A 9,433-nucleotide genomic window follows, 5' to 3' on the forward strand; every position below is an offset into this window, starting at 1 on the left:
TTGTGATGTCTTCATCATTTATTATTTTATTTCACAACAAATGAAGTTGATTGTTTCTTCTTAGTAATTAAGTTTTTTTCTTAGTGGTTTATTAGGTTGATTTATTGTTTGGTGGAATATGATTACGTTTTTATTCATTATCAATTTTTAAATGAATCACCCCTAAAAGTAAATATACATGAATACAAGCTTAGGAGTTGGCACATACTTGATAACTTGAACATTATTTACCACCCATCCTTTTATAAAATCCAATTATCCAAATAACAAATCACCAAATTATTCTATAACTTTAATTATCAAAATAAATTTAAAAAAATTTTTAGCCACCATGTCAGTTAATTAACATTGTTTGTTAGTGTAACAAGGATTGTGATAGAGCATGACATGTTAACTTTCCTAGTTCTTGCTTTGATAGTGAATGTCTATAAACTTACAAAACATGTATCATGCAGAATTCAACTCCAAAGACTCTAAAAAGACTAAAATCCAACAAAATAAATGAATCAATTATCTTTAATCAATATGATCCAACCATCACTCACTGTAGGGCCATTTAGACTTCAACTGTTCTAAGTTTTAAGTCTTCTAAATATACATTTTAAATCTTTTTTCGATAATTATATATAATTTCTAGTGATAAAACTTGTGATATAGATATTAAGTGTATCAAAAGATCTGTGTTGATATGTTTTGTCGTTTTGATGTATCTAGCAGTCAAGTTGGACTGGTTTAAGTGGTTTGTAACACTCAAGCTGTCAAGATTGACTACTAACAACCATCTGTTTACTATATTATTTGTACATGTATTATGCATACACATATATGTATATATAGCATTACATACCCCCCCCCCCACCCCCCACACACACTCCCCAAACACCTCTTCCTGAACCAGTCAGCAAACTATGGCGGTTGTGTCGGAAGTAAGCAGTGAAGTGGTGAAGTACAATGGTCATATTACATCATTTGTTGTGTTGTCTTGCATGGTTGCTGCGACCGGAGGAATAATATTCGGCTATGATATTGGAATTTCAGGTTCTAAATTTAACTATTGACTTTGTATAGGAATATGCGGTTCGTATATGTGTCAGATGGTGTCAAATGATGTTGACAAAAGCCTACACGAGTCGTGTAGCGTGTATATGAGTGAAGATGAAAATTATGAAAAAAATTGATCAGGATTGAGATATTATGGCCTATACGAGGCATATATTTCATCCACGAAGAACTATACAAGACATTAGGGCCTATACGACTCGTATAGGCTACACAAAGTTGCAACTCTTATTTATCCACACATATGTCAGGCACACAATGTCTATACGAGTCGTACATGCCTGTACAAACACCATAGGGGTAGCGTGTGTATATTGCATGATTTGCATCACTTCTTATCTTATTATGCAACTTTTAATGTACATGTAACATGTTATAATATGAAGGTGGAGTGACTTCTATGGAGCCATTTTTAAGGAAATTTTTCCCAAAGGTTTACACAAAGATGATAAAAGACACTAAGATAAGCAACTACTGCAAATTTGACAGCCAGCTTTTAACATCCTTCACTTCTTCACTATACGTAGCCGGTTTTGTTGCTACCTTTTTTGCTTCACCGGTCACTAGAGCCTTTGGGCGCAGACCCTCGATTCTCATTGGTGGAGCCGCTTTTCTTGCTGGTGCGGCTCTTGGTGGTGCAGCTTATAATCTTTACATGCTTATTATCGGTCGTGTCTTGCTTGGTGTAGGAGTTGGTTTCGCTAATCAGGTGATCTAGTAACTAATAATAATAATAATAATAATAATTTGAATTTTGTATAAAAAGACATCTTAGGCTACTTTTGACTAGAGTTGTCAAAACATGTCGTTTTCTGTTAAACGGGTTGAACAGGACATGACACGTTTAACACGACTAGTGAACCTAACACGACTTGTTTAACTAAACGTGTCATTTTTCTTAAACATTAACATGGTCATGTTAATTAAGTGGATTACACAACATGTTTAACACGATTAAAGGTAACTGGTTCAATAACAAGAATGGCACGACACATACATTTTAATATAAGCAGTCCAATTACATGAATGGCACGACACGTTTAAGAAAACTATTGACACGATTTGCTAAGCATAGTTAAAATAATAATAATAATAATAATAATAATAAGACAAAGTAAACACGACATAACATGTCATTTCGATCTATTGACCTATTAAACACAACATATTAACGTGTTACGAATGTCATAAAGGTTGAACCTTGAACCCGTTTAGCCACATTTTTAACCGTGCCAACCATGTGTCGACCCGTTTAATCAAACCTTTTTTTATCAACAGTCAGTTCCACTATACCTATCAGAAATGGCACCATCACATTACAGAGGAGCATTCAACATGGGCTTCCAATTCTGCGTGGGCGTAGGCGTTCTAGCCGCAAATCTTTTAAACTACGGAACCGAAAAAATAAAAGCCGGCTACGGATGGCGAATCTCCCTAGCCATGGCTGCGGTCCCCGCCTCGGTATTAACAATAGGCACACTTTTCCTACCCGAAACACCAAACAGCCTCATTAACAATAATCCCAATAAAGCCAAACATGTGCTACAAAAGATCCGAGGCACACACGACATACAACTCGAGTTTGATGATCTTGCAGCTGCGAATGCCATTGCAAAAAACATAAAACACCCTTTTAAAAACGTACTGCAACGAAAATATAGACCGCAACTTGTCATGGCTATTGTTATACCATTCTTTCAACAAGTGACAGGAATAAATGTTATATCATTTTATGCACCAATTCTGTTTAGAGCTATAGGGTTCGGCGAAAGTGCTTCGCTTATGTCTGCAATGGTGACTGGACTAGTGGGACTTAGCATGACGTTTATATCGTTATTGATAGTCGATAAACTTGGTCGTAGGACGATATTTACTATCGGTGGAGTGCAGATGTTTGTTTCGCAAATGCTCGTAGGCGCGATTATGGCGGCAAAGTTAGGTGATCATGGTGGTTTGAGCAAGGGGGATGGGTATTTAGTGTTGGTTTTGATTTGCAGTTATGTTGCAGGTAAGGGTGTTCAAATAGAATTTCGAATATCATAATTAATCATATCTAGAAAACTACTACATCCAATCAATATTTTATATTTATTTTATTTATAAGGTAACAGATGTGAAAAGAACAAATTAAAAAAAATATATAGTTCACCAAGTTACATATATATATGAGTACTTATACGTGACATATAAGTTACATATGTGTAACCTTTTTTAGCTTAATATTAAAAGTTACATTTTTTATAATAAAATGAGAAAAAAGGTAAAAAAAAAAAAAGAAAAAGTTTATTGCCTAGTAGTAAACTTTTAGATTTTCTTACAACTTTTTAATTTATAATCATAAATTTGTATTTGATTCGAAATTTGATTGCTAAGATTTGAATTAACCTTGAGTTTTTCGAGTTTGATTCGAATACTGAACACACCTGGTTGCAGGTTTTGGATTATCTTGGGGACCGTTAGGATGGTTAATTCCAAGTGAGATTTTCCCTTTGGAGATTCGATCAGCTGGGCAGAGCATTACTGTTGCGGTCGGGTTTTTGTTCACGTTCATTGTAGCTCAAACGTTTTTGTCAATGCTATGCCATTTGAAGTCGGGGACGTTTTTCTTTTTTGGCGGGTGGGTGGCAGTGATGACGGTTTTCGTTTATTTGTTTCTACCGGAAACTAAGAACGTGCCGATTGAGACGATGGATCAGGTGTGGAAGCAGCATTGGTATTGGAAGAGATATGTGAATGATGATGAAGATGATGTAGAGATTAATAACAAAGGAAACCTATAGAAATATGTTCACTACATGTCACATGAATTATGGTTGAAAATATTTATTATAGGTTTACTACATGTCACATGAATAATATTTGAAGATTTGACAATTGTAAAAAAACTTGAAATTTTGAAACTCATCTCACACACTTCATTAATTCTTTCTCAATTGAGAAGATACAACCTTTGTACTTTCTTTCTCTTTATATGGCAAGACATAACATCTAAATAAACAAGTGGTTGATTAGACTATGCGTAGTGGACATGAAGATTGGGCGATTTTGGGCGAAAATGGTCTACAACACCGCCGCCTAGGCGAAATTTGGGGCTAATTGTGGGTGTGGGGGGGGGGGGGGGCAAGCTTTTGTCGCCGGATTGTTTGTTTTGGGGGGGGGGGGGGAATGTGTTGTTTATTATTATTATATTGTAGTGAGAGAGAGAGGGATATATATATATATATATATATATATACAGGTCTACAACATCAATACACCCCAAAAACAAAAGCCTATCCTTGCTGACTGGGCGCCACACGGCGCAAAACGCCCCATTTTGTAGCCCCTCCACTACGCATAGCCTTAGAGTCAAGTTGTTTTTATTAACTATCAATTTGTTTACGGTTAAAACTTGTACATAATGAACTTTAAGTTGAAACGAATCGCTTTGGAAAATATATAGGAAGGGGCTCAAAAGTTAAACGGCCATACAGAAGTGGCGTCACTCTTTAACAACCGTATTGAAGAACACTTCATAGTTCAAACAACCGTATGAAAAGAAGCTCTATACTTTAGACGTTAATATAGAAGATGGAATGATTAACACAAAGTTTAAACAACCTAAAATGACACCTCAAACGTGGCACACCCAAAAACCACATGGACGCAAATCGAAATTCTCTCTTTATTTTTTAATACCTTTTTTGAGGTCGAAAATCAACACCCCATATCCATTCCACTAATTTTTAGTATTATACACCCATATACAAAGTAAATCCTAGTGTCAAACGACCACATAGTATGTGGCTCGAAAGTTTAAACAACCCATTTGGAAGTGGCTCCATTGTTTAAAAAATCGTATAGAATGACACTTCATAGTTTAAACCGACCATATAAAAGAGGCTCTAAAATTTAAACGATAATATATATGATGTAATGATTAACACAAAGTTTAAACAACCTAAAACGACACCTTCGATTTGCTCAAACGTGGCCCACCCAAAAACCACACGAACGTTGATTGAAATTCCCTCTTTAGTCCCCAATTTTTTATTTTTGACCTAAAATAAAAATATAACTCCATATGCTCTAAGTTATCATAAAGTACGATAGTCATAGTAATGATTCGGCATTAAGGCTGTTCATGAGCCGTGCTGAACCGAGCGAAACTTTGTTCGTTGCTTGGCTCGTTTACAACGAAACCGAACGGCTGAAATTTTAACCGAGCAAAAACGAGCCAAAATCGAATCGAACATTGAGCGATTTCGAGCATTATTTATAGTAAAACTAATAATAATATAATATAATATATATACAAAGTACAAACCATAATCTATAACCCTATATAAAAACTACACCTCTTTCCCTTGTACTTTCATAATCATAACCACCACCGCTGCCGCCGTCGTCGTAATCTCCACCGTCACCACCACCACCACCCAAATGGACGAATCAACCCACACCCATCTCGAAACCCTAATCCAAGACCCACCAAACCCTAACCAAGATCCAACCTTTCACCCACCAAACCACCAACCCGGGTCCCAGGATCAAAACCCAGATCCCAAACCCCACGAAAACGGGTCGAGACGCCGTAAGTCCCGGTGGGACCCACCGCCGGAAGAATCCTCCGACGGCGGTACACGTAAGCGAAAGTCACGGTGGGAAGATGACACGCCACCAAACCCTATGTTATTACAGTTACCTGATTTCATGAAAGATGTTACTGCAGGTATATTACTTGATCCCAAATTACAATCACTTAATAATAGGTTGTTAGAGATTAGTAGAAAGTTTCAGTCCGGTTTGCCCTTAGACGATAGGCCCGAAGGCGCCCGGTCGCCTTCCCCCGAGCCCGTTTACGATAACATGGGGATTAGAATAAACACTAGGGAGTATCGGGCACGGGAGAGGTTGAATAAAGAGAGACAGGAAATTATTTCACAGATTTTAAAAGAGAACCCGTCGTTTAAACCGCCCGCGGATTATCGCCCGCCTAAGGTTTCGAAGAAGCTTTATATTCCGATGAAGGAGTATCCCGGGTATAATTTTATTGGTCTTATTATTGGGCCGAGGGGGAACACGCAGAAGCGGATGGAACGGGAGACGGGTGCGAAGATTGTGATTCGAGGAAAAGGGTCGGTGAAGGAGGGGAGGCTGCAGCAGAAGCGGGATTTGAAGTATGACCCGTCGGAGAACGAGGATTTGCATGTGTTTGTGGAGGCGGATACGCAGGAAGCGGTGGATGCGGCTGCGAGTATGGTGCAGAAGCTGTTGCAGCCGGTTGACGAGGTGCTTAACGAGCATAAGCGGCAGCAGTTGAGGGAGCTAGCGGCGTTGAATGGGACGATACGGGATGAGGAGTATTGTAGGTTGTGTGGTGAACCGGGGCATAGGCAGTTTGCGTGTCCGTCGCGTAGTTCGACTTTTAAAAGTGATGTTTTGTGTAAAATATGCGGTGACGGTGGGCATCCGACTATTGATTGTCCGGTTAAAGGAACAGCTGGTAAGAAAATGGATGATGAGTATCAGAACTTTTTGGCTGAGTTAGGTGGGACGGTTCCCGAGTCTTTGATCAAGTCGAGTTCCGCGACTCTTGCTATTGGTCCAGGTAGTTCCGGAAGCGATGGTACTGCTGCTGTAGCAAGTGGAAGTACACCGCAAGGTGGATTAGGATTAGGTTTAGGGGCAAGTGTGTTGAAACCGTCAAAGGAGTACGATGAAACAAATCTGTACATCGGTTACTTGCCGGCTACTTTGGATGACGATACGTTGATCCGTCTGTTTGCGCCTTTTGGTGAAATTGTAAAGGCGAAAGTTATTAAAGACCATATTACAGGGTTGAGTAAAGGTTACGGTTTTGTGAAGTATGCAGACGTTAATCAAGCTAACACCGCTATTGCGAACATGAACGGTCATCTTTTGGAGGGAAGATCAATTGCTGTTAGAATCGCGGGAACACGCCCGCAACCGGTGGTCCCACCTGGCCCGCCTGCTCCGCCTCCTATGGTTCCCGGGTCCTATCCAGCCCAACCGCCGCCGCCTGGCGGCGCACCGCCACCACCGCCGCCTGCAACATATCCTGGTAATCCAGTTCTGTGGGGTCAACCGCCACCACCCGGGCCTCCTACCTACGCGGCTTACCCGCCTCCCCCCCCTCCTCCGGGCTCCACCGTGTACCCTCCGGTCATGAGTCAACCGTTACCTCCGTACGGGATGCAGTATCCTGTACCTGCGCCTCCGGGATCGTCTGGTGTGACTTCATTAACTGTTCCTTCGGGTGAGATGCATCAACCTGCGTATTCAACGCCAGCGTATGCCTACGCGCCGTATTATGGTGTACCCGCTACTGCTAATATTACCAGCATGCCGCCTCAGTCAACTATCGACCCTTCGCAGATCATTGCAAATGCTCCTTGGGCCCCACGTCCGGATGCTCCGCCATCCAATCTGGAGACGAGTAAATCTAACGCGGATAAAGAATATGAGAAGTTCTTGTCGGAGACCAAATAATAGTGTTATTTACTTATTATATCCAAGATGAAAGGTATGGTTGTTAACTTCTTATATCTGTGTTTATTGTACTTGCATAAAGTGTTCAAGTTCGGTAATTTTGCAACTGGATGAGCAGTTAAATAGTTGTCGGTTGACGACTTGACGTGGAGGTTCGTTGGTGTACTTAAGGTCGCTGATGTGGCTTTTTATTAATAATAACTTCAACTGGCTTAAACAAATGTCACATCAGCGTTTTAAGCGCTCAACCGGCTGCAAAATTTACCAGTTTTGTAAGTACATTAGTGAACTCAAATTATTCATATTTAACTATTAAGTGTTAACTATTAAGTTGAATCATGCAAGTGATATACTGATATTATTCAAATACAAGCATTAGTTAATTACTTAATTTTCAATATTCAAATACAAGCATTATTAAGTGGCTTTTAAATCTTTTTGCACAGCTCTTTGTTTAGTGAGAAAATAATTTCTATGAAAAATGTTCAATATTATGGATTCTCTTAAAAACAATTTTATTATTTTGCAAATATTATGGTATTATATTTTTGGGATTACTCTATAGGATAATAATCAAGTTTTGAAATTGTTCCAATCACGTCACTCAAAAAGTTTTGTTCCGAACAGGTCACTAAAGTTTCCTTTTTGTTCTAATCTTAGATATTTTATCTGGATAGCAGGTTATGTAGTTTTTTTTTTAATTTCTAAATAGTTTGACATTGCAAAAAAAATTTAAAATTTTTACAAAATTAGTAAAAATTGAGAAAAAAAGTTACATGTGAAAAATTGTAAAAAAAAATTGAAAAATTGCAAAAAAAAAACAATTAATTAGTTTTTTTTTTGGCAATTTTTTCAGTTTTTTTTTTCAGATTATTTTTTTCAGTTTTTCACAATTTAAATAAAAATTTTCTCAATTTTTTAAAATAATATTATGCAATGTCAAACTATTTATAAATAAAAAAAAACCTACATTACCTTTTATCCAGGCAAAATATCTAGGATTAGAACAAAAATGAAACTTTAGTGACCTAATTAGAACAAAATTTTTTATGAATGACATGATTAGAACAGTTTCAAAACTTGGTTACTATTTTATAGAGTAATCCCTATATTTTTATAAATAAATTTAACCTTTTTTCCTTTGCCATGGCATCTAACTTTTGACAGGCATAATTTCTTGGAGCAAATTGTTCATCTGATTTCTTATCTGCAGAGTGGCGGTTTCAAGATCATTCAGTCGAAATGTTTTCGTTGTTCATCTTTTACTATTACTAAAGTGTTTTGCCTTGGACTTTTGTGGACTAATCACTGACAATTTGTTATTCTATTTTTATTATCTTTTATTTTGTGATGTAATAATTTCATTACAGGGGGAGCTTTGTGTTTTCACAGTGAAGTCGTTAGTGCTTTCGAAAAGGGAGCTTACTCCAAACCATACGGGAAGAATAGTGGCGGTTTGCGTTAATATGTTATCGGATCTTTGTAGGATATATTGTTTTTAAGTCTTTTGATAACCTTTTTGAATCTGATATAAAAACTACTAAACTCATAAGATCATCTTATAGCAGCCACATTATTCCGTTAAAACTTGAATACAACTTTAGGTGATCCCATATTCTTGATTTGATAGGTTAACGGTTAGTGTTTTCTTTCATTGGATTTGCCTCTCATGTGATTGATCTCGGGTAGATGCGTTGACATGTTATGTGTGAATTAGTTAAAAAGGTTTAAGCTCGTTTCGAACTGTTATTTAACCTACCCAACTCAATACAGTTTTAAGTTGATTTATACATTATCCTTTCACAAGTATAGTTGATTAGTTTTATTTGCAAATTTTGGTACTTATGTAGCTAGTGAGTCTTGATGCTGCTGCATTAATAAT

The 9,433-nt window shown here is 37.7% G+C and overlaps 2 protein-coding genes across 2 annotated transcripts; both read left to right on the plus strand.

The window, feature by feature from the left end:
- Positions 1 to 883: 883 nt before the first annotated feature.
- Positions 884 to 3,963, plus strand: LOC143550570 (hexose carrier protein HEX6-like). The gene is made up of 4 exons (XM_077041199.1): positions 884 to 1,038; positions 1,446 to 1,768; positions 2,338 to 3,067; positions 3,493 to 3,963. The coding sequence occupies exons 1-4, from the start codon at positions 909 to 911 to the stop codon at positions 3,837 to 3,839; spliced, it is 1,530 nt and encodes a 509-aa protein (XP_076897314.1). The 5' UTR covers positions 884 to 908; the 3' UTR covers positions 3,840 to 3,963.
- A 1,518-nt stretch (positions 3,964 to 5,481) lies between these two features.
- LOC143550562 (splicing factor-like protein 1) lies at positions 5,482 to 9,143 on the plus strand. Its single transcript, XM_077041186.1, has 2 exons — positions 5,482 to 7,585; positions 8,719 to 9,143. Exon 1 carries the CDS (start codon positions 5,482 to 5,484, stop codon positions 7,549 to 7,551), a length of 2,070 nt encoding a protein of 689 aa, XP_076897301.1. The 3' UTR covers positions 7,552 to 7,585; positions 8,719 to 9,143.
- The last annotated feature ends 290 nt before the right edge of the window (positions 9,144 to 9,433 follow it).

This window comes from Bidens hawaiensis, unplaced genomic scaffold, assembly GCF_021521415.1.
Source record: "Bidens hawaiensis isolate Kalapana, Puna unplaced genomic scaffold, B.hawaiensis_p1.1 tig00016054_1, whole genome shotgun sequence".
NCBI classification, from domain to species: domain Eukaryota; kingdom Viridiplantae; phylum Streptophyta; class Magnoliopsida; order Asterales; family Asteraceae; genus Bidens; species Bidens hawaiensis.

Bases quoted from the DNA above. Each gene is read 5' to 3' on its own strand.
- LOC143550570 (XM_077041199.1), top strand. From the start codon at position 909: ATGGCGGTTGTGTCGGAAGTAAGCAGTGAAGTGGTGAAGTACAATGGT. The intron at 1,039-1,445 runs GTTCTAAATTTA...TATAATATGAAG, and splicing joins CTATGATATTGGAATTTCAG to GTGGAGTGACTTCTATGGAG. The intron at 3,068-3,492 runs GTAAGGGTGTTC...ACCTGGTTGCAG, and splicing joins GATTTGCAGTTATGTTGCAG to GTTTTGGATTATCTTGGGGA.
- LOC143550562 (XM_077041186.1), top strand. From the start codon at position 5,482: ATGGACGAATCAACCCACACCCATCTCGAAACCCTAATCCAAGACCCA.